Genomic DNA, 24,077 nt, shown 5'->3' with positions numbered 1-24,077 from the left:
TCCCCACCGTGACAAAGCTTCCATAATGTACGCAACCCTCCCTTCTCAGGAAGCTCTGCAGGGAAGGGGAGTGGGAGGGTTCGCATGTACTTTGAGTGCCTTTCAGTTACTTATTGGAATTATGGACAATTGAAAGATTTCGGGCGCGTAAGGGAGTAAAGTGGACTACCTTTATAACCTGTTGCCCGGAGCCAGTCTATTACTATTTTCAATGACCAGGCCACTAAACTGGTCTGAAATCTCCTGTTATGCATCTTGACAGTAGTTGTTGGTTAGTTGCGAAGGTAGGCACGAGGCAAGTTTGATCTCGCTCTTTGTCTAGATCTACACGGTAATCGAAGCTCCTGGATCGCTGTACATATCCATCACACCAGCTTTTCAACTTCGCTGATTAACTTGGTTTGATCACATCTTCGCACGTCTTCTTGCCTTCATATATCTCGGCACACGCTCCGGTAACACCTCAATCATGTCCTCCAGCCACTTCCTCGTCGTAGCCGGGTCAATCACACTGTCGATCTCAGCAGCCATAGCCATATTGATAGCCTTCCCTTCGTCGTACATGACATCAATCATCTCCTGCTCCTTTTGCTTTCTCTTTTCAAGATCGATGATAGCTTCTAGCTCCTTCCTGTACGCAAGCCTTACAGCGCCTTCGATCCCCATGCCCCCAAAGACGGCACTCGGCCACGCCACACACATGCTATTGTTTAAGCTTCCACCACCGAGCATTGCTTGTGCGCCCAGTCCGAATCCGTTTCGCAGTACGACTCCCAGGAACCGACCGCCGAGAAGGGCGAATTCTTGGGAGTTGCCGAACCAGTCACCGAAGCAGCGGTATGTGCTTCCGGCACCTTGGGCTTCGATCGAGCGCTCGAAGTCGGGGCCAACCATGAATCCAGGGGTATCGCAGAGGCTGAGGAGATGCATACCGCCGAGGCGGATGAGAAGACGGAGAAGGCGGTTGACTTTTGCGCCAGATGCGACGTCGATAGCGCCACCTAGAGGAGATGAGGAGTTGGAAGCCATGATTGCGACTGCGTGGCCGTTGATGCGGCCAAAGCCTGTGAGCACGGAGAGGCCCCACTCCGGACAGAACTCGATGAAGCTATCATCATCCAAGAGAAGGCTGATCACACGACGAACATCGTAGGCTCGGCGACGGGATGATAGTGGTGGCACTGCGGTGCGTAGGCGAAGAGGATCCGATGTGTAAGGACTCTCCGCTGGTGGTAGCCGCGGATGGGTGAATAGAGCAACGATCTTGCGGACAAGCGACGCGGCTTCGACCTCGGTGTCTACAAGCACATCAATGCCACCTGAGCGCATATGAACATCAACGGGACCAATATGTTCGTGCTCAAATCGACCAAGGCCACCGCCCTCGATCATTGCTTGGCCGCCCATGCCGATCGTGGTCGACTTCCTTGAGGGCGCATCCTTTGATCCGCCTTTTGTGGCTATGACAATGTCGCATGTTCCCAAGAATGCAGCATTGCCCGCAAAGCAGTATCCATTCACTACTGCGATAGAAGGTATCCCTCTTGCCTTGATCTGGCCCATCAGAGCGAACGATGGCGTCTTTAGACCCGCCATGCCCAAGTGATCCGTGTCACCCGGTCTTCCACCGCCCCCTTCAGCGTAGAACACCAGCGGCGCAGGATGATCAATGATTGACTGGAAGATGCGGTCTAACTTCTGATGATGGAAGTGTCCTTGCGTGCCCGCAAGTACGAGGTAGTCGCCAATGACAACTGCGACGGGATGAGAGTCTATCTTCGCCCAACCGACGATGATACCATCTCCACTTGTTCGAGCGATGAGATGGGAAAGGGGATACCTTTTCCTCTGTGCCGCAACCACGAGGTCTCCATATTCAACAAATGAATCTTTGTCTACAAGCAAGTCGAGGTTCTCACGGCCCGTGAGATATCCGTTTGCATGGCGTTTGGCCACGTCCTCTTCGCGGCCAGCGTACCGTAGAAAGGCCTTACGTTCGTTTAGCTCCGTCAACTCCGGCCGCAGCTTTTCTGGGTTCTCTGTCTCGGCAAGGTCGTGTATATCGGTAGATGGACTGTCGCCATCCGAGCAGGTAAAGAGAAGGGCATCGCCAGCATTTACTTGCTGTCCTTGCGTGACGGCCACTTTCGCCACAACACCATTGTAGGCGGTCCGGACGGAATGTTCCATCTTCATCGCCTCAAGAACGACCAATTCTTGGCCAGCAGTGATCTTGTCGCCTTCGCTCACTTTTATGGAAAGGACAACCCCCGTGACATGTGCTGGCAGCGCGTCAGAGCCGGCAGGTCGCTCAACTTCAGCCGTATCCTCCATTGGTGACGTTGCTTCTTCAGGGGTGCGATCACCTTTAGCCCGCAACGTGTCTTCGAACTGCTGCGTGGTAGTATAGAGCGCCTCGAAGTTCTCCTGGATGGTCAAAATATTGCTCTTGCCCTCTTGAACGGGTTGAATATCCAGCAAAGCCATGAGGAACGCCTGATTCGTCCTGCATCCTACGATCCTTGTCTCGTCGATGGCCCAACGGGCTAGCCGCAGAGCCGACTCATACGAAGACGATGTGACAATTAGTTTCGCCAAAAGGCTGTCGAACAAAGGGCTCACGATATACCGCCGGCCTCCTTCAAGCGCTGTCTCCACTCGCACCCCTGCTCCCGTAGGGAAATGCGCTTGTTGAATAGTCCCCGCTTCAGGTTGCGCGGTGCCATCTTGCCTGAAACTTTCGGCGTTGACGCGTAGCTGTATGGATGTAAGGCGAGGTGGCGGGGGATCCGGCGTTATGTGCAGGTCTGCCAGAGTTCGTCCCAAGGCAACCTGAAGCTGAAAATCCACCAAATCAATGCCATTGATCTGTTCGGTGATGGTATGCTCAACCTGTATCCTGGGATTCGCTTCCATGAAATAATACTCCTCGGTTGCCGCATCGACAAGGAACTCGATCGTGGCAAGACTTCGCAGCTTCACTGATTTCCCCAGTTTCACCGCAGCTTCAATGATGGCTCGCCTCAACCGTGGCGTGATGCAATGCGAAGGTGCAATCTCCACCACCTTCTGATTTCTGCGCTGAAGCGAGCATTCTCTTTCCCAGAAATGGCAAACTTCTCCAGTGCCGTCCCCAAGGAGCTGGACTTCAATGTGTCGAGCGCCGTGTAGATATCGCTCTGCGAACAAGCTTCCATTACCGAAGGAGGCCTGTGCCTCTCGCTGACAAGCCTCGTAAGCCAACTGAATGGCTTGCTCGTCTCTGTTGTCATCAATGATGCGAATACCGCGCCCTCCGCCGCCAGCCGCAGCCTTCAGAATGATTTTGCTGGCTGGGCCCAGGCTCTTCCCGAAGGCCAGTACATCTGTGATGGAAGAGCCTTGGCCGAGTACGGTTTTCGTGCCATCTAGAACCGGGATACCTACATCTGCCGCCAATGATCTCGCGCTCATCTTGTTCCCAAGTTGTGCCAGCTGCTCGCTCGGCGGTCCGATGAACGTGATGCCTTCATCCTCACAGAGCCTCACTAGCCCAGCGTCTTCGGACAGGAAACCATAGCCCGGTGCGATACCCCAGCATCCTTCCGTCTTCGCAATATTGACAATATTGGCCGCGTCTAGATATGCACGTGGGCCTTCTCCTGGGAGCGCCACTGATGTGGTGGCAAGACGGACGTGTGTCGCATCCTTCTCAGAGGGTGTGAACAAAGCTACTGTGTGGATGCTTGGATAGAGCGAGTATGTCCTGATGAGGCGACATGCTATCTCGGATCGATTGGCTATGAGAATCTTGATGGGTTGAGAGGAAGACATCCTGGAGGTAACCCACCAAGGCGGTCATCTACCAGAGAGCGATAGCTGTCTCGAGTCACGCACATCAATGGTCTTTCTTCTCGATTTCCAATTGTCTGCAGTATTCGTGAACAGTGGGACCTCAGAAATCTGTTGCCCGGTCCCCGGCTGCTCGGCTCAATTCGGCAGTTGTCGGCATCAGCACGCCTTGGCTTTAATTGAGCTAATCATCATGGCCGCGGTTCCAATGGAGCGAGGGGCTCGCCTTATGTACCCATTGGGACCCCTTGAGGACACATTGGAAACCCCGCGACATCCACGGGCTATCCTGCACGATTCATCACCTCTCTGGTAGCATTTGGCTCCGACTCGAGGCCGTGGTCCATTGTCCGTTGCCTGCGGCTACTCTGTAGCTTGATGAACGGCAAAGGGATGAGAGACACAAAGTGTCAGAGGGAAGGCTCGACGGTGAAAGGGGAGAGATACGAGAAGGGATTTCGAAGCAAGGAGGCTAGGCGGTGATCAGGTCCTCATTTGTACCCAGAGCGAGGAAACGTCGAGAGCACAGAATCCGAGGAGGGGTCGCCTCGAAATAGGTCTGAGTTCCAAAAGCAAGTACTGCGTAATTGTACATACAGAGTAGGTGTCGATCGGGGCCATTCAACTCGAGAGTGGATTGATAGTCAGTAGTGAGATGAGAGGGAGGATCAAACACAGGGGTGAGTTGCTGGCGACTGACTTTTGAAAGCGGCATGTTTTGGGGCCCTCAGGTGATCGTACTGCCAAGCCCAAATCTAACTCGCTCGATTGTCTGCTGGCCAATTTTTTTTTTTTCGGGGAAACAACTTCTCTTTGACAGCCTTGTCTGCTTGTCTTGAAGGGCGTGAGCCCAAGTCTTCCTCCACCCCTCCTCTTTGACTCAAGATGAGCAGCTCTGACTTCGGCAACAGAAGTTTAAGTGTGGTGCTACAGTTATCATATCACCAAGACCGTAGGAAGCTGACACAATGAGGGCTGGAAAGCATTTGACAATAGTCATCAAAATTGGTACTGAGGCTACCCAACCGCCATGTCCTATCATTTTCGACGGAACAGGAACTTTAAATCGACAAGGACGAGGCTTACTGTGGTTCTGGGAATAGGTACCTCCTCCATCGTCGACGAGACTACGCACGAGCCAATCATTTCAATTCTGGCACAGATTGTTGAGACGGCTGTCACTTTAAAGCGAGATGGCCATCGAGTCGTCATTGTCTCCTCTGGTGCCATTGGCGTCGGGCTGCAGAGGATGAACATGGCCAAAAGACCAAAGCATCTTGCTCAAATTCAGGTATCTCGCCCAACCCCTCGAGATCCTCTACTCTGAAGGAAAAAACTAAATCCAGTTATTCCGTTTCGGAAAAGGCCCTCGCTGCGATCGGTCAGTCCCGCCTCATGTCGGTGTGGGACTCATTCTTTGCACACAAGAATCAGCCCGTGGCCCAGATCCTGATCACTCGCAATGACATCGCCGATCGCTCTCAATATCTCAATGCCCAGAACACCCTAGCAGAGACCTTGTCAATGGGTGTGATACCGATCGTCAACGAGAATGATACCTTGTCAGTATCGGAAATCAAGTTTGGCGATAACGATACACTGTCTGCCATTGCCGCGGCCATGGTAAACGCAGATTACCTGTTTTTGATGACCGATGTCGATTGCCTATACGACAGAAATCCAAGAAAGTATCCTGATGCGACGCCGATTCTTGTGGTCGATGACATAGATGCTCTCCAGGTGGATGTCTCTTCACGAGGGTCGGCGTTAGGAACGGGTGGTATGGCGACCAAGATTGTCGCTGCACGACTGGCTACAGCTACAGGCACAAGCACGGTCATCACAAACTCTTCAAAACCAGGGAACATTGCGGCTATCATACGTCATCTTCATCCCCCTGTGGAAGTTGATGGCGAGACAGGCACAATGCTGTCTATGCCAAGTATTCCGCCGCCTTTACATACACGCTTCCTACCCTCGCAGTCTCCAATTCGCAACCGCGCCTTTTGGATCCTCCACGGCCTGGCTCCTCACGGGACACTCTACATCGACCGAGGCGCCTCCGTCGCGTTGGCAAACAAAGCCGGCCTATTACCGGTCGGAGTCGTCGACGTGGAAGGGACTTTCGCTCAACAGGAGGCCGTCCGCTTGGTCGTGGTAGATAAAACACCACTGGGCAGTTTGTCTCCGACAGGCAATTCCAGCTCGATAGCCATGCAACTGGTTTCGAGGGAAGAGGAGATCGGTAGGGCCGTGGTGAATTATTCATCCACCGAAATCGCAAGGATCAAGCGGCTTCGGAGTTCCGAGATCAGAAATGTCCTGGGATATGCCGACAGCGAGTACGTTGCATATCGAGAGAATGTAAGTCTCCACGCGAGTGCCAGTGCCGACAAAAGCAGGCCAGACACGCCGAGCGGGCCAAGGACACCGACGAAAGAAAGGACGCCGGAGACCAGTGTGGTGGATCTGAAGAGTTGGAAGATAGAATGAGTTGAGGAACAGGATGGGGTGGGTATCATCGATCCTGAAGGTGATGCACTGTCTTCCTGTCGGCATCTTGCGCTACGGAGAATGCATGCCCTTGCTGTTGCCCATGACGCAGGGTCAAAATCCACTGAAGTTTTTGGGTCATCTTGATCTTGAAGAGCAAACGGAGCTCATGTCTCTCAGATTTCATCAATGTTGGTAAAGTATTTGCGCCAAAAGGAGTGACTAAGTAATCAATAAATAACCAGCGAATAACAAGATTCAGGACCGGCCTCACGAATGCTTGAACTGTGCTGGGACAATGCACAAGTTGAGACTTGCAACCACTGCTTCGCGCCATAAGATACCCCCCCGCAAGTTTCCAGGAACAAAAACCCAACAGCAATGCGAGGCACAATCTATCAAGCCCACTGTGAAGGGCAGTTCGAACACGCAGCAGAGCTCGGCGGAAAAGGGAATAAAAACAGCCATGCCATTTAAATCACCACCAGATGCTCTCCGGGATATGCCCTCGTTGTAAGCCCGCATCGTTGCCTACATGCTTCGAATCCATCCTGGCTGCCCGTCCCGATCGCCGGTATATGCTGACCAGTGGCGGACCAGTTCCCGTTGGTGAGGTTGATGAATGGCATAACTTGGGTACCAATGTCTTTTGGCATCATGAAGAACGCCTGAGCGATGTTCAGTGTTCCTGGGTCGTTATCGTTGAGGAATGAGTAGAGTTGATTGTTTCCACAGCCTATACAGTCGTCAGGGAAAGCAGCAGACGTTCAACGCAGCGCAGACGTACCCATATTGTACATAGAATGTACGCTGGCTTGGGGGAAGATAGTCATCATCCCCGGGGTCAAAATTTGCTCCACCATTCGTGCTCCATTCTCTTGCACCATGTACGTGTGGGTTGTTCCACTCACTGCAACAACAAGATTGGTGGCTCGATGCAAATGCGGTGCGAGCATCGCGCATGGCCCGAGATTGAGCTGCGCCACCGTTGCCCCAACGGTAGAGAGGACAGGCCAGGTCGCAGCGTTTGCGTTGCAGACACTCCCCGGAGTCCACGAGTGCATCGGGTTCGAGGAAAAGTTGTAGAGGAGCTGTTGGTCCGAAAGCATTTGCAGTCGGTCGTTCATGGTCGCTGCCATCTTCAACCTCGCAACTAATGTTGGGTCCACTGTCTGATCGGCGGCCAATATTGGCAATGGCGCAACGAAAAGGAAGATGGCAGAGGCCGATCCGACGCAGGCTGAGAGAAGCATCACGGGCACTTTCTTGCAGGAATAAATATACCTGATGTCGAATATGGTTTTAGTCGTGACCAGGGCCAAGAAACCAGAACAGGCCAGGGTCATCAGACCTTGTAGAGAATCTCGACACCTGTCGAAAGGTCTTGCTCCAATACCGAAAGTCTGGGCTGGTCGAGCAGAACCAGGAGATTGGGTCTGAGCATGACACAGACATGGGTTGGATCATTCTTATGTGCTTTTGCTTTCCAAACGTATCGCTGACCCAGGCACCTGGATCAGTTGTCTTTCCCTCGCGACTCCGGGGCGTCGGTTTTCTTCACAAACAGCCTGTTCTTGCGCAAAGCGGAATATTTGAAGCATATTCTAGCCTGGTGGTGAAGGTCCACAGGATTTTATTGGAGAGCTCCATTTATTTGTCCGCTTCGAGTAAATGAACTGGTTTGATACTGACCCGAATCCTCGCTTCCGCCCGCAACACATCTCCACTGCATCATGCCTAGGAACAAGTTCACGTGGTAGGCAAGAAGAACTGGTACGATATCATGGTACCGATTTGCTGCGCAGGAGTCAGACACAGGAAACGGATGGACAAAAATTCAGTGAGAGGGTAAGAATGGCGGGTGGTCGCAGGGCCCGACGCAGGCCCAGTTTCGTGATCTTGGCCGGCTCAAAAGAGCGGAAGAACCTCCAAGGCAATTGAAGACCGTTGTCCTTATCTCGGGCTGTGAGACAACCGAGAAAACAGCCGTCGGTCGAGACGCCGCGACGCACACAAAGAGTGAAACTCAGGACTAGGTGGCAAAATGTGCAGTCCATTGTCGAGTCGGTGATGCTCTGAACAGTCGAGCGGGAGCGAAGATCCAAAGCAAAGTGGACATCATTGGGAAAGAATTGGTGATTTTAAATCTTTTTCTTTCTCAGCGGCTTTTGAAGCGGGCATTTAGCCAAATCGCAGCTTGACATCGGACGCTGACGGTGTTAGCCTGAAGCTGTACGCTCAGGCCACCTCACGAGCCTCCGTTTCCTGTGTAGCGTTGACTTGTTCGATATGGTCGACGGCTGGACGGTGTGCGGGTACGCCCCTCTGTTCTCAGTGAACCAGTCCACTGACGGAGGAGTTCAAGCAAAGCTTCCAAGGAGTAAAAGGTCGGTGAGGCTGTCAGCTGCGGCATAAGATACGTGACAGGTGCTCAAGTAACCCACCTGATGACTCACAGGGCATCAACTTGCGGCAGCGTGGCGGCCATTTTGCTCGACGACGCTGATATTGGTAGAAGCCCATTCATGGCCACTCCTGTGTCGGTGTCCTTGCAGAAATTGAATACCCGCATCACCGAGGATCTCTGTGCACTCGACAACCATGCTTCCAGAAACACGGAATCCGGGTTTGGATGACGAAGTAATTGTCATGCATATTAAACCTGCTTCCAAGACAATGGCACAAAAAGTATGACTGCAGGAGGCGAGGTTGGACTCACTGATAGATATATTGCTCCTACCTTCCCACCTTCGCCAGAAGAGCGTCAGACCCAAGCCCGAGACCTGCATAAAGGACGTTATTCAGCAGTCAAACATGCACATGGCAGAGACGCCATTGACATCAGGTTGCGCCACTGAGCCGGCCGTTACGCCGGTGCAGATCGTATGACCCTTGAGCACGGACTCCGACTGTTTTACTCGTTAATAATACCTTTTTGGTCTCTATCTGAAAGGGCGCTTCGAGATTGTGTCTCGTCCTTGTAAGACGGCGCAAAGGCGATTTTGTTTTAGCAGCAACACCTTCCCTGAGCACCCAGTATTGACAGCTGATCGGGTTGGGGCGGGTGACAGGGTGACCAGGAGGAACTAGAAGGGGGGCTTCTTGGCTTTTCGCTTTTCGGAACAAGGAGAGACTGAACGGGCACTCGAAAGGCGACGGGCCTCACCAGCCAGGGTAGGTGTGGCAATCCCCCGCAAGGAACGATAGGCTCTCGGTTGCACGCAGGAGATAGAGGATTACCATGGGCTGGCCTATGAAATTGAGGATAACAGGACTGAAAATATAATTGGAAATTGGGTGGTGTTCAAGTATTGGCACATTGCGTTGATACAGTGGCACTTTCGAGAGATGCGCTAGAACTTGATGATACGAAGTTTGAGAGAGACATTATTCGCACGAGGAGAGAGGCCAGAAGCTACTGGTAGGATCTTTACCCGAAGCAGCCCTCCAAACTAGCATCCGAAGGGCTTTTCCTACATACTGTAGATACTTCTGGGTGGAGTCGGCGTGAAAATCAGGGGTAGGCACCTGGTAGGAGAGGCTAAGCGGTGCTTTTAGGGCGCCCGAGTGTGAGTGGCTTGGTGAACTCACTAAACAGGTTTGGCGCGAGCGACCACCACCACCTTGTGCCTTGTGCCTGCAGGGCCGGTCCCTTTTGGTGCCTGCGCCCGTCTACTCGCCGCCTCTCCTTGGTACTATGGAGAAGGCATTTTGAGTTCTGCCTCGAAGCACTGGGACTCGGACAGATCGGGGCACAGACGCCGTCAGGGATGAATTCACACACATCTGGCCAGACTGAGAGAGAAACAACCACCTCTTTACACGAGCTGCTCTGGACACCAAAGCCCCTCTGGTTTCATACCTTGCTGTTGGCCTCGCTGCCCAGCTAATTGTTGCTTCGCCTGTTCGCTCACAGCCTGTTATCGCATCCCTGACCTCCCTGTCATCGGCAGAACCGCTGGGTTGATGCACCTCTCTCCTTCCCAAACTCCGCGATCAACGCTTGCGAACGGACGTTGACTTGACCTTCAGTTTCATTGAACCCCCTTCTGCGAAAGCCATCGATACTGACCCCTCGACTTGGTCGCCTGTGTTTCTATTCTACATTCTCGAGACACTAAATCCTTCAAGAATCCCTCCCATCTCGTCGCCCCCAACCTCGCTTGACTTCCCAGCAGTCCTGATCTTTTGCGACCTCTCCTTGTCTCCGTCGCCAGTCTGTCAATATCCAAAACGACCGGTGAAATCTTGTACAGGGCATTTGCATGAAGAAACAGGCACATGTGAAGTGGATGATTTGTTGATAGCATGGCTGGGCGATAACCGCCATGTTCTGGTCCGAAGCGGAATTCCCAACCGCCAAAGTTACGAAACACGCAGCTGGTTTATGAACCTACACCCTTACACACACTGTTTCCTTGTTGGCCTGGTTCCCCGAGAGCAACTCGTCCCCGAATTGAGAAGCGAAGTCTGCATTAAGAGCCGGAAACATCGTGAACATACAGGCTGTTGTATACGAACCCTTCTAAAGCGCTTGCATTCTAAACCAGGCTGGCTTTCCATATTGACCGATACCCTCTTGATTCGCCAGTCACCTTTTCAACCGCAGGCAAAGCAGATCCCAGCTGCAGGTACCTCCTGTTGAAAGGCGTTGCCGGCACAGCTGCACTGGAGATCTCGAGTGCGTCCTGCGGTGTAGCCTGGGCTTTCTCCAGCTTGTGCGCCTCTACCAAGGTCGCTGGCTACTGATACATACCCGAGTCTCGCCGTCCATGTACTAGCATCATCCCGGTATCTGAGCGAGTGCGAGGCTCTCTGTTGATCACCAGCTTGAAGGAGCGATGGATACATCTGCAGCTTCTATCATTCACAATGGCGGACGGTCAAGGTCGAACTCGTCATCATCTCCAGCAGCGGCCGTCAAGAAACAATTTGCTGCCGCCACTGCCGCAAAACACTTGGATTCTCGAAATGCTCAACCGAGAACGAGGCCCAAGAGTCCAGAAAGATCGATGCCGCCCACCAGTCGTTTTCGCTACGATAGAAGTCGCTCAAGAAGCCGACCAGAGAATACTCTGAGCCCAAACCTGAATATCAACCGCTGGTCGCATTCGACGTCTTCCAGTATATCTGGAATGGAGTCAGATAACATCCGCGCTCGCGCGAACCCATCATCGCGGCGGATGAGTATAGGCCCGTCGCTGGTGTCCTCTTCCACAGCAGCAAAAACATCTATGCATATTCGGAGATCTTCAAGCCAGAGTCCTCAGGTGAGACAGGGCTCCGGGTCAGCTTTTCTTCAAGTGGAAAGGACTCATGCTCTGCGGGACCTCAGCCCCGTTGGCGTCTCCGCGCACCTCACCCCGACATCAATGTTTAACCCAAGCGCTGGGGAATACTTCGGCGAGGCATGGCAAAGCCATAAAACTGGTAAGAATGGGGAAGCAGTAGCCGTGTCTGTACATTATATGAGAACGGGTACACAGCCTAAGACCAGACCGTCCGAGAATATGACAACTCAATACATGACACAAGTTTCTCGACCGATTACGCGCGAAACCCGCCCTGCAACGGCCAGTCGAGATGAATCCATGGACAGTTCGCCTCCATCAAATGCACCCGCACGTGTCAAGAGTCATCGAAGTCCCACCCAGAAGACCATGCTCTCCAAGGCTCTGGCAGTAGCGAACAATGCTGTGTTACTTGACAACGCCCAAAACATCGAAGGAGCCATCGAAGCATATGCCGAAGCTTGTGACTTGCTGCAGCAAGTTCTGATCCGGAGCTCCGTCCTCGATGACCGGAAGAGGCTGTCTGACATTCGAAACGCGTATTCAAAGCGTATAGCCGACCTTCACGACCTCGATGATTCCTTCTCCGAATTGATGGAGAAAGCTTTGCCTGAAGATCCCCCCCTTGATGAAACCAACAACTCTTTCTTCAGCAGTGATGGCATCGAGCCAGATACTACCGAGGTTTTGGAGTCTGTTCAGATACCGCCTCGACAAGAGTCTTTACTGCCAGAGATATTTGGTGGGGAGTCTTATCTGAATGAGTCGTCAACCCGCAAGAGGATACAGATCCCTAGTCTTGCGGTGCCTATGGATGCGCAGTATATGCCGCCACCTCTTTCGCCCAGAAGACCTGCATCTCCCATCTCGGAAAGGGACGCGAACACACCTCTCGCGAACAGAAGACCGAGCGATGTTCCAAAAGCTGCTCTACATACTCGAGAAGGTAGCACGGAGTCTACTTCGTGGCTGGACACTCTCGAAGATGGTGACTCATTGACCTCACGGTCTTCTCGATTATCGTCTTTGGATTTTGGGATCCAGCATAACCACAATCTTGTCGACGACTTCGAAGCAGAGTTTGATGCTGCCCTCGACGCTGCTGTGGATGCTGCCTACGAGGACAATCTGACAGAGGAGCCCACGCCGAGGCCAGATAAGAACGCACAGGACTTCAATGAGGAGTTCCGTACACCCATACCTGCCTTCGGAGCAGTCTCCAAAGACAATTCCCTCCTGTCGTCCGATATCGAACTGACTAGAGAATATGACGAGGGAGACTCATCGGAGGAAGAAGAACGACTACTAGAAGAGATGACGAAGGGATTTGTCTTCGATGATTTTTCGTTCGACCGAAAATCGAAATCGGCACTTCCTCGACAGTCAGACTCGAGTACGTTCTCAGGAAGGACTTGGACAAGTTCTCTTCCATCGACAACAGCAACAAATAACACTACCCTGAGCACCCTAGCAGAATCACAAGAGGCGGTTTCCGAAATGTCTCCTCGACCAGCGCCCCCAGCAAAGGATGCACCTTTGTCGTCTCCTCCTAAGCCGGTTCTTCCCCAGGCACCGCCCCTTGCGCTGTCGGTTCAACCATCAAGCAGACCGATTAGTGTAGAGAAACACAGCGGACTGAATATTCGGGAAAGGAGGTTCTCAGGTCGCAGTGGGGAGCAGCTGAAGATAGAAACCTTTGCACGGCGAAACTCTTCAACCATCCCCACCAAACCGATTGCGGCACCTTCGTCGGTGCCAGAACTGGACGTTCCTGGGGAGCCCCAGAAGGTGTCCCAAACAGTACCGTCAGAGTCCACAATACCCTCTCTGGCGCCCATTACTCCCATGACAGCGTTGCCCTCCAATGATTCTATCCCAAGTGACTCCCCGGCAACCCCTGCCTTGACACAGGGGGGTTCCCAGGGTAGCATTGAAGATTCAGTGGTTATGCCGCCATCGCCTGTAAAGATTGGGAAGATGGGGCCTCCTGCTGCCGTCAAGAAAAACCTGTCATCGTCAAGCTTGAGGCTGAGAAATCTGTCCGTAGCAACGACGGACACAACTACAGAATCTCCTATTACGCCGGTCAGCGCGGGATTTGGCGGAGAAAGTAGAAAGGGTGTACCGCCTTTACCGTCAGCTGCATTGCCAACACCATTAACAGCCGCATTTGGTCCGCAACTGCTCCAGGCAGGTGGAATGTACTTGTTCGACGATATCACCGCGACCGCCCCTCCAAGGACACCGCGAAGTCCTGAAGCCCCAAGTGTCTCTCCCCCCCAACTTCTGGAACCCTGCCCAGAGTCTTTCCTGCTTCGCCCCTTCTGGCTGATGCGATGTTTGTACCAATCACTTTCTCATCCAAAGGGCGGATATCTGACCACGAAGCTTTTCATCCCTCGCGACGTATGGAAAGTGAGGAATGTCAAGCTCAAGGCTCTTGATGATAAAGTGTCCCAATGTGATCTGTTAACAGCTGCATTACTCAAACTTGCCAAAGTCGATACGTTTGACGCCGATTCAGTCCTGGACGAATTGCAGTCGTTCGAAGTGGTTTTGGACCAGGTGCGAAACAATTTGCAGAAGAAGATGGGCAATGACGTTGGCTTTTCCGGATCGTCGGCGCTTTTCAAGTCTGCTGGCGAAGACCAAGAGATCGGTAAATCAACCAGCACTGCTGCCAAATCCATTGCGTCCAGCTGGCGCAAACTTCGGTCCAAATCAAGTGCTCCAGCTATGGGGCATCAGAGCGGGCAGAAGGACGGTCCCATGGCTGGCCCTAGTATGGCGTCGCTCCCTATGACTTCATCGTCGGCTGTCGCTTCTTCACGGTCGCATCTGCATCGCAAGATCGCACCACCGCCGACACCAACACAGTTGGCGAATATTCAACCCGTCCATGCGGCCTACATGTCAAGCTTGGCGCGCCTCTTTGAGGCGGCGCAAGTGCTCGATGACATTGCCCGGCAAGTGGAAGACCCGGGTCTAAAATGCTCCAACAAAACCCAAGTCGGGTTGGAGTTGGGTGTTAAAAATGCTGCCGAGTTCTTTGCATTCTTCGTCATTCGGTTTGTCATGGCCGATTTGATGCTGATGGTGGACAAGTTCCTCAAGAGAGGAAGTGAATGGGTGCTATCTTGAAGTACACTGGTTTCTGACGTTGTCGGACGTCTGTGTTTAATGCTATCTGTCGTCATGTTGCAGATGATTGTATGTTGCCTTCCAGCGGCACTGGCGGCGTTTTGTAGTGCTTTTGATGTTCGCCGGATTGCTTTTGCTTTGGGAAAATTTTTCGTTGTTGCTGGTGTATCTGGTTTGTTGTGATTTATGATACGACCTATCGCGAGTGTTGCTTTCAGGGGTATGTCTAGAATTCGGATTCGGAATTTGGAATCGAGACCTGACATCACTGGCTATGTGGCGAACAACAATCGGCCACGGCATCTAGAGAGAAAAACTTGATAACCCTCAACTTGATAAAGCTTTCCGGATCGGTTCATACCTCCTTTTCAGACCAAATATCTACCAAGTGAAGAGGCAACTCCAGGCATTGAGATGGCTCGCTTGCGGCTTGCGGGACCACGATCAAGACTGACAAGGTAAAGAAAAACAGGGTCCGAATAGGGGCGGGATAGGGGTTCGATGGGCCAAAAAGTCAGTCTTCCGTCTCCTCTGTATTCAAATGCTGTCCGTGTAGGAGGATATTCCTTGGCTGGGACGTCTACCTAAGTTGCTGTTTTGCCGAATCTGGAGACGAGAAGAAGAGATCACAGCTCGCCCCGTGTAGCTTGCATTTAGCGCGTCGCTAACATGTTCCACGAGCAAGGCTGCTGTGAGGCTACCATATTGGTATTGATCGGTGTGTAAGAAATGTGCAAAGGGTGTGGAGTGGCAATCTAGCTGGCCTAGTACTGTTCTCAATCAAAGCCCAATTGAAAGAAGCCCCGACTCCTCGCTGCGTCCTACCCCTGGGTTTGCAGCCGCACGTATGCATTTCTCACCATCTCGGTCCCTCATGGTCACTGTTTGAAAGTCTGGCAGGCACTCTCGAATGAGTCTGCCGAGTGTGTATGGCAGGACTAGACACCGGCTATAGAACACATCCATTGTGTTCAAGGAGGGAGATTTTGACTTTGATGTCAGATATCATATGCTTGCAGGAAACACTCTGAGCAGGCAGTCAGAAACAAACGCAGCGTATCTTTGGAGGATCGATGAGGCTCTCGAAGCCACGAGTCTTGCACCATTCTCTTAGAGGAGGTGGAGAAAGAAGGCGACGTTAGGGTTCCATGTGATTCTGTTTTCAGGTATGCGCCTAGCTAATGCTAACAAGACATCCCTGGCTGAACACTCACTTCGAAGAGAGCGACAAATGAGATTCTGCTGCGAGATAGTGTGAGATGAAGAAGTTATTGGAAATTTTGCGCACGCGGCCGGCCCAACCTCAACAGAACGACTCTTCTTAACTACATCGTGGAGGCAAAGTCCAGGGAGACCGGACGCTTAGGGCCTGTTAAAGTCGACCACGATACGTCTAACGTTCTTATATTAGCTCTCGTCTGATTTGTATGGTAGAGATGGTAGAAAGGTAGTGAGGAAAGGGAAAATTACCCGGCGACTTGTCCGTTTTTCAGTCTCTGGACCGACTCATTCCACTGTGAGACTCCCACAATCTCTGGATTGAGATGAAGCTTTCCTATCCAGAGTGTCAATGACAGCTGAGAGATCATACGAAGTCCTTGCTATGAGACTCACCACGCTTAGCAAAGTCAAGTGCCAGCGCAATCTCACCAAGCGAGCTGACTATTGTACTTGTGACTGACTGGTTGCGGAGCATGAAATTGGAGGCTGTCGGATCGAGTGTAATGGTGTTCCGTTTCGGTGGCCCAAGGCCAATACACATCAGCTTCCCCCCTGCTCGATCGCCAAGGTAACCCATGGCGGAAGGATAGGCCTGAATGGCAGTAACAAAAACACCATGGGCACCGCCATCAGTCAATGCAAGAACATCGGCCACTGGGTCCTTCGTCTCTTTGAAGTCGACGAAATGCTCGGCGCCGTACTTCCGACTCAACTCGTCTCGTTTCGCTCCGGTGTCGACCACGATGGGCCGGAGACCCATAGCATATGCAAGCTGAACGCCTTGCAGTCCAACACCACCCCCGCCCCCGATGAACACGGCCCATTGTCCTGGTGACAGGTTGGCCGTCTTCAAAGAATGGAGCATGGTGGATGCTGAGCACATGACTGGTCCTGCGACATGGTCGCTGACGCCTTCTGGAATAAGAATCGTGTACCGCTCCGGCGAGACAACATATTGTTGATAAGAGCCTTTCATGGTCTCCGTCAGTTGAGATGTTACTGTGGATGGGTTGAAGTCACGGACCAGGCTTCTGTAGTCCCGTGGAGACACTGCCTTTGCAGTAATTCTCCCGGCCATTTCGACAACTCTCGCATGCATGACAAACGTCCCACGTTGGCTTGATCCCAGCGCGTTGGCCGACTTTGAGAGAGGTTACTTGCGACCCAACTTTCACGATCACCCCCGCACCCTCGTGCCCAGGAGATCTTGTCTGGAAGTGTGACATGGGTGGCACGCCCAGGTCATTGAGCATATAATGCACATCAGACATGCACAAGCCAGTTGTATTGAGCTTGATCAAGACTTCGTAGGGGCCAGGTTCGGGGACAGGGACTTCCACGACCTCTATGTGAAAGTCGGGGCCCTCATTTACAACCACGCCGGCAATGCATTTCTGAGGGATTTCTCCCATGCTCACAGATGGAACCGTCGGGAAAGACCTATTGTAGCTCCAGCGAATGTTGAATATACAGCAGAAGTGGGTTGGGGAAAGATTTTGCAACGTGGAATTATATCTCAAGTTGTTCTGAGATACCGACCCTCTTAACCTTTGCGCCGCGTGAGGTGTGCATCAGTGTTCCTCGGGAGGAACGAGCCTGGACATTTATCCAGATCCAGTAGGCCGAGGTCCGAATGTGGATAGTCAACGACCCGGTTCGGGCTAGTAACCATTTCCGGCCAGGACCATGAGGCACTCACTGCTCGGAATTGACGCAGAATATGCAGAGCAGAATTGCAGCCCCCTGTTCTGCACGTTGCACAGTGACGCAGCCACTGCGCCGAAGAATATTCAGACTTATGCACTTAGGAATAGTGTCTCGGTTTCGTCTCGCTGTCAATGAACCACATAGACTCTAGGCTCCACGCTGTTGCAGAAATCTTCCATTCATTAGCCACTTGCACACCAACGTTGTCGGAAGTGTCAAGTTAGTTTAGCCAGCCTCGTTTGTCCGGGTTGCTCACAGAACTGCAGGTAGTCCTCCCAAATCCTCTCCCAAGACTTCAATTCACTACAAGCTTGCTCTAGCTAGCCCCATGGACTCCCGATCATTTCGAGGGACAAAATTTTTGCTCTTGCTGGAGTAATACTCCGTAACCGCCTCCTTTAGAGCCTTCAAACCACGATCAATATGTCTCTCTGGCTCGCTGACAACGCTGTATCCCATATGTCCAATTCTTACGTATCGATGGCCGACCTCCTTATGCATACCGCCAACTATAGTGAAACCTTTCTCGGTGACTCTTGACAGCAGTTCCTTCGACGACAGACCTTCTGGGAGCCAGAATGCAGTAAGGCCATTAGCTTGGTACTCTGGCTCTGATGTTAATTGTACCAGGCCCAGTTCTTTCACTGCCGCTTTGACATGGGCGCTCTTCTGCCGATGTTGTTCAAATCTTTCTTCAAGAGGACGTGAGAGAATTGACGTCAGCGAGGCATGAAGAGCGTGAACAATTTGAGTGGGAGGTGTTGCAAAATAGCTCGACTGCTTTTTCTCGTAGTTTTGCATGATGGGCAACCACCGTGACAAGCTAGCGTACCAAGTGTTTGCTGGTGCTCTCCTCGCTTTAGCAGTCTCCAAGGCGCGCGCAGAAACCATGATGATACTGAGCCCGGGAGGACAGCCAATGGCTTTCTGCGACCCCGTAGCAACGATGTCGATACCCCAAGTGTCAAATTGAATTTCCTCGCACGCAACGCTAGCGACACCATCGACAATAAAGAGTGTTTCCGGGGAGACGCGTTTCAGAATTTCGGAAAGAGGTTTCAAAGGTGTCAAAACCGCAGTCGAAGTATCGACATGGGTCACAACCAAGGCTTTGTATCGGGTCTTTCTCAACTCTTTCTCGACATCTTGCATGTTCGGGGCGGCTCCAATGGGTACCGTCATTCTTTGTGTACAGGCTCCGTAAGTGGCCAAGCACATCTCAAAGGCATCTGAGAAGTATCCGGTACAGAGACAAAGAACCGGCTCGCCAGGTTCAATGAAGTTTGTTGCCACAAAGTCCCAGCCGAGCGTACCGCTGCCGCCAATGACAAATGGCTGAGTAGCCGGATCTTCACTCTGGAACAGCTTACGGAGCATCGTCAGTACATCGCCAAAAGTATTGCAAAATGGTTGAGCAAAATGTGATTCTGCAAAAGTTGACATAGCCTGAAGGACTTGTGGGTCGACTTCAGTAGGGCCCGGTGCAAGGAGAATGGGACTGGTTCGAATCTGCGAATCCATCATGGTTGCGTTCACGGATGCAAACAAAAGCAAATTGGGTGTAATGTAAAGTATTTCAACGATATGCTCGCACACCACGGCCTGTGAGGTATTGCCGTGAGCAGAAACGATGTATTCAAGGGGTCGATTGTGGGTTTGTCTCTAAGCTTAGTTCTGACATCAAGTAATGGTCTGTGAGATGTCTTCATGACCCTCTGACCTACCTGAATGTGGAGTTATAGGAAACCTGGTAACCACCCCGTTCGGAGTTCTCAGGGGCCGTATCTGGGTTAAATATTCTGCCGTGCTCGATGAGCAACGTTGAGTATGGAGAGCTTACTGTAAATCCTTGTTTCTGAAGATAGAGACAACGACTTCAACCCGACTTCGGATGAAGCCGGAGCGAGTAGGGAAGAAGGAACATGTCTTGGTCGAATCATCTTTTTATTCCGAAGCAGAGCTCGTGTCACTGGGTTATGCGATATGTGAGATAGGTAAACCGCCGCGATGAGTCAACCAAACAGTGGAGTTGAAACCAGAAAACAACACGAAGCGTTCCAGTAGCGTCCTCATCCCTGCGAAAAGGCTGGCCATCCGAAGAGCATTGAAAGATGATGTTGGGATTTATCGACTCTGCAGTCAACTGGCGCATGCAAAGTACTCTGTGTGTTGATAACTAGCACCTCGTGTGGTGTAAATTAACCCTCTTTCCCCGCAATCTCCCTCCGATGACTATTCTGATTTGGGCAGTTTCAGGTAAGCAAGGGCAACAAATATCGTGTTGCGTCCGGGGAATTTTCGCTAGACTGGAAATGTAGTGATATACAAGGTGGAGCCTGCGCGCACTTTGGACGACATAAGGGATGTAAACCAGGTAGCTTATGCTTACTTGATGCGTTCTCTCACTCAGCAGGCCTGTATTGTGGAGAATCATCGGTTCCTTCGCTGAAGGCGGAGGCGTTTGAAACGGGCCTTGTTTCCGCGAACCATTATGGCGCCTTTTGTAGCTGCTCGAACTATATGCGACATCCAGGGTCGAGGGGCTGTTGCCACAATCTTGTGTAAGGATTGATATCACTGGACGGAGTCAAGAACAATCTCAGGGAATAAATACCGTCGGTCCCAGCGTAGCCGTACTACATGTGGAACCAGTGGTTCTGAATGCCTTATCTTCAGTTTCCAGCCTCGTCTCGGTCTACCAGGGCTCATGACCAGCATCTAGTCGAAGAAGTCACGACCCGTACTAATCAAATGCCACCATAGCACGCCACAGATAAAACAAACCTGTCCCGTAGAACAGCACGGTTAGCGTATGATCGGAATGGCCGCTGCGACGTCCGGGTATGCCGACTTTGGCTGCCCAACTGTCTCGGCAAAACATTGAGAGAGCATCCAGGTTGAAGGATAGTGGAAGAATTCGGAATGTGCAGGGTTAGGCCCACCCGTGGTAGAATGCAGAAGATGGCTGGGGAGCGTTTGGCGCGACGGGGGAGTGCAACACTCCACAGAGAAATGGCAATGAGAAGCAAGTCTAGGTACTCAGTTTGACAGGGGGTAAGGGAAACCTGGTTCATTTGAGAAGGTCCAACGCACAGTGACGCGGAATTAAAAATGGCCTTTCAATTGAACTCCACCTTGAGACGGTCAGCTCTGTCCGGTTCCGTCTGAGCCAACCCAAACAGCTTGGTACACCATGAACCATGTGCATCTTTCTGCCCTCTCTTATCTTTGGCATGGCGGTGCTTCTATCTTTCGGGTCTACAGCGCGGCCTTGAGGGTTGGCTTCTCCCCTGGCGCTGTGGTGGTGTACATTCCCCCGGAAGTTACATCATATTTGAGTGGTTGTCCTGCAAGGAAGCGTCGCAGGTTTTCCGCAATAAGCACCTCCGAGTAGCGCGGTCTGCCCCCAGCAGCATGTGGCGATATAATCAGATTTGGTGCCTTCCAGAGAGGTGAGGAACTGGGAAGTGGCTCTTTGTGAAAGACATCCAGAGCTGCACCACCGATTATCCCATTGTTAAGGGCATGAGCGAGGGCCTCTTCGTCCACACAGACGCCCCTCCCCACGTTGATGACCCAAGCATGTTTAGGTAACATTGCAAGACGGTCTTCATTAAGAGAATGCCAAGTCGCCTTGGATCCCGGTAGAATCATGATCAGAGCATCAGTCTGTGGGAGCAGGTTGGGCAAGGCTGCGTTGGTCTGTACTTGGATTCCGTCGATGATTTCTTCGTAGAGCCCAACGCCCCGGATGTTGGCACCCAACGCTGCCAGGTGCGGCGCAAGGGTGCGACCAATATTCCCCATACCCCAGATGAGAACATTGGCACCCTTCAATGAAGTAAACGAACCCTTCGGGCGGTCGGGTAAAAACCCACCGAGGTGTCCCGGCCACTTGCCCTGGTTTTGATAATCTCGCATCTCGTAAAGACGACGAGCGGAATTGAGCACGAGGGCAAGTGCATGCTCAGCAACAGTCTCGCTGTGCAGATTGGTACCAGCAGTCATGATGACATTGGGCCGGAAGCCAGCTGAGAGCTCGTCGTTGGGACCAGCAAAGAGAGACTGGATCCAGCGAAGGTTGCCCATCCGTTTGGCGGCATCCCGTAGATTGGTGTTAGCCCAGGTGACAAGGATTTCTGCGTCGATGAGATCCTCAGGAATGGGCTTGTGAACGTCGTAGGGGTGTAATGTGACGCCGAATCCCTCAAGACTTGTTATGTCAAGCTCCAAGGAGGTAGGGTAGAGGAGCTTCATAGCTAGATGACTTAGTCTTGTACGTGAAAAGGTCGACTAAAAGAGCGCTGTCAACCAGTGCGCAGGTTGGATATTCGTTTGTATAAGACGATGATACTTGCTGCTCAGCTCCCAGTCCGTTCAGCGGAGGTCGTAAGGGGAAAGACCTGATGACCATGCCCTATCGAGGTTTGCGGGGAGAATCGGGACACTTCACGGCTAAACCTGGCATGGCTTGACACAAAGAAGCCATTTGGCGAGAAGATACATGGAGAACATGGCACGAGAGGTGGTGGCTGCAGGATGACGGTTAAACATTTTAACGACCGGAGTTGTCGAGCGATCGCTGGCCTCTCTTCAGTGGGACAGTCGGGCCCGAAAAGCAAGGCCTCTCTCATGCAGAAGGGGTAGGAAGCCGGAGGACATCCTGTGCTGTCCCGGGCACTTGTCCCAATCCTTGATGTCAGCGATCGACGCCGTATGCTGGGCGACAATGTCTTACACTAAGAAGGTCAAGATGCGCGAGATCAGCCTTGGGTGCCAGATTTGGTCCAGCACACCAAAAATCATTCATCTGGCCCACAGAGTGGTTCATACGAAGGTGGAATGACGCGGGCTGAAAGGGGAGGCGCCTTGTCGAAGTTATCGAACGGATACATGGGTCTGTGAATGCGGGCATGCCCAAGTCTTTTCAGATCTTGATCCACACCACCAGGCGAAAGAGCAAGTCTCCAATCAGCTGCCATGTCATGCAATTCTGGTTCCAGATAACCAATCTTCACAATAACGATGTCCGCCTCTCGAGGCTTGAGGTCGAGATCCGTGAAGTCGTGCTCGTGATGGTAGGGTTTGCGGAGCTCGGTGAGGATAGCAAAGACACTGCCCACTTGCACAACAACCTCGACTCGGGCATGTCTGTCTCCATGTTTGATCGAATACACTCGGCCCGTCAGAGTGATTGGATCCGCATGAATATCGTCAACCTTGGCGCCGACAGTCACAGTGACGGTTGCACCTAGGCCTGCGTCAACACATGTGTGCACTGCTTTGGCATCGGGCACACTGGCATAGATCACTGTCGGACCAGAAGGTTGTTTGAACTCGGGCCGAGCTAGCAGGTGCATCAAGCCCCATGTCATGTCGCCGCTTCCACCAGCTGTAGGGTTATCTCCGGAGTCGCTGATGAAGAACGGACGATCCTTGGATAGGACGGCCTCGTCGAGGCATTCGTCGTAAGATCCTGTCGGACCGACAAAGTCAAAGTCCTCGTGAGCATCCCAAAACACCTGAGCCAGTTTCTCAGCTTCATGCTTAACAGAATCTGGATTCCAGCCTGTCACCACGACCGCCGCACGGTTTCGTGGCTCATCAGCCCATGGATAGCCAACCCAGATTGCAGCATCGACTACACCGCTCTTCGACTCTGCAACGGAAACGGCATCATAGATGTGCTTTGCCGGCTCGACGCGGGTTGAGGTCTGCTCGCCTGGAAGTAGGACTGGCAGAGGGATCCATGATTTGAGAGGCAGCACGAGTCTGCCATCTGCTCGTCTTCCAGCGGGAGCCTCCATGAGTAGCTCGACCAAGTTACGGCAAGCCCTCTCCTTGGTCTCCCGCACGTCAATGTGCGGTGCGGTGCGGTAACAGGTGATGAGATCTGTCTCGTGCACGAGTTCGCGACTGACATTGCCGTGCAGGTCCATGGACGCCGACACAACGACACCGTGGCCAATAACTTGTCGTATACGCCGAAGGAGCTTTGCTTCACAGTCATCCATCCCTTCGACGCACATGGCGCCATGGATATCGTACCACAGTCCATGAATGGTAGTCGATGATACAATGAGCCTCAGTCTGGCTATGATCTCGTCGGCGAGCTCCTCGAACGAGGCACGCGTTACAATGCCTCCAGGTAGGGCATGACCGATCAGAGCCCCGTGCCAATGCGCGATTCTCCCCAGGGGGGCATCATTGTCGATGAAAGGATAGTATTTGATGATTTCGTGTCCGCGTTTGGCTTGGAAAGCAGGCGAAAGCGTCCTGGAGGGCGTGAAAACTGAAGTCTCGCATGCGAGGCCTGCGATTGCAATGGCGGGGCACTCAACCATGGTGGCAGTTGGCAGTTTTGCTTCAGCTATCTCAGCCCGAGGAAACGAA

General features: G+C 52.4%; 8 protein-coding genes across 8 annotated transcripts; 2 read left to right on the top strand and 6 right to left on the bottom strand.

Annotated features, from left to right (window-relative positions):
- Positions 1–405: 405 nt before the first annotated feature.
- Positions 406–3,813, bottom strand: AYL99_06086 (hypothetical protein; the record flags this gene model as incomplete). Its single annotated transcript, XM_018837596.1, has 1 exon — positions 406–3,813. The coding sequence occupies one exon, from the start codon at positions 3,811–3,813 to the stop codon at positions 406–408; it is 3,408 nt and encodes a 1,135-aa protein (XP_018692156.1).
- Positions 3,814–5,226: 1,413 nt separating this feature from the next.
- AYL99_06085 (glutamate 5-kinase) lies at positions 5,227–6,324 on the top strand (the record flags this gene model as incomplete). Its single annotated transcript, XM_018837595.1, has 1 exon — positions 5,227–6,324. The coding sequence occupies one exon, from the start codon at positions 5,227–5,229 to the stop codon at positions 6,322–6,324; it is 1,098 nt and encodes a 365-aa protein (XP_018692155.1).
- Positions 6,325–6,797: 473 nt separating this feature from the next.
- Positions 6,798–7,463, bottom strand: AYL99_06084 (hypothetical protein; the record flags this gene model as incomplete). Its single annotated transcript, XM_018837594.1, has 2 exons — positions 6,798–7,060; positions 7,112–7,463. The coding sequence occupies 2 exons, from the start codon at positions 7,461–7,463 to the stop codon at positions 6,798–6,800; spliced, it is 615 nt and encodes a 204-aa protein (XP_018692154.1).
- A 3,702-nt stretch (positions 7,464–11,165) lies between these two features.
- Positions 11,166–14,756, top strand: AYL99_06083 (hypothetical protein; the record flags this gene model as incomplete). Its single annotated transcript, XM_018837593.1, has 1 exon — positions 11,166–14,756. The coding sequence occupies one exon, from the start codon at positions 11,166–11,168 to the stop codon at positions 14,754–14,756; it is 3,591 nt and encodes a 1,196-aa protein (XP_018692153.1).
- A 1,466-nt stretch (positions 14,757–16,222) lies between these two features.
- AYL99_06082 (hypothetical protein) lies at positions 16,223–17,389 on the bottom strand (the record flags this gene model as incomplete). Its single annotated transcript, XM_018837592.1, has 3 exons — positions 16,223–16,311; positions 16,371–16,946; positions 17,002–17,389. 3 exons carry the CDS (start codon positions 17,387–17,389, stop codon positions 16,223–16,225), a joined length of 1,053 nt encoding a protein of 350 aa, XP_018692152.1.
- A 598-nt stretch (positions 17,390–17,987) lies between these two features.
- AYL99_06081 (hypothetical protein) lies at positions 17,988–19,208 on the bottom strand (the record flags this gene model as incomplete). The annotated part of the gene is made up of 1 exon (XM_018837591.1): positions 17,988–19,208. One exon carries the CDS (start codon positions 19,206–19,208, stop codon positions 17,988–17,990), a length of 1,221 nt encoding a protein of 406 aa, XP_018692151.1.
- A 1,734-nt stretch (positions 19,209–20,942) lies between these two features.
- AYL99_06080 (hypothetical protein) lies at positions 20,943–21,941 on the bottom strand (the record flags this gene model as incomplete). The annotated part of the gene is made up of 1 exon (XM_018837590.1): positions 20,943–21,941. The coding sequence occupies one exon, from the start codon at positions 21,939–21,941 to the stop codon at positions 20,943–20,945; it is 999 nt and encodes a 332-aa protein (XP_018692150.1).
- A 545-nt stretch (positions 21,942–22,486) lies between these two features.
- Positions 22,487–24,028, bottom strand: AYL99_06079 (hypothetical protein; the record flags this gene model as incomplete). Its single annotated transcript, XM_018837589.1, has 1 exon — positions 22,487–24,028. One exon carries the CDS (start codon positions 24,026–24,028, stop codon positions 22,487–22,489), a length of 1,542 nt encoding a protein of 513 aa, XP_018692149.1.
- Between the last annotated feature and the right edge of the window lie 49 nt (positions 24,029–24,077).

Source organism: Fonsecaea erecta, assembly GCF_001651985.1.
Source record: "Fonsecaea erecta strain CBS 125763 chromosome Unknown Scaff5, whole genome shotgun sequence".
Classification (NCBI taxonomy): Eukaryota; Fungi; Ascomycota; class Eurotiomycetes; order Chaetothyriales; family Herpotrichiellaceae; genus Fonsecaea; species Fonsecaea erecta.
The sequence above is the reverse complement of the archived record's forward strand: the minus strand, read 5'-3'. Positions and strand labels throughout refer to the sequence as shown.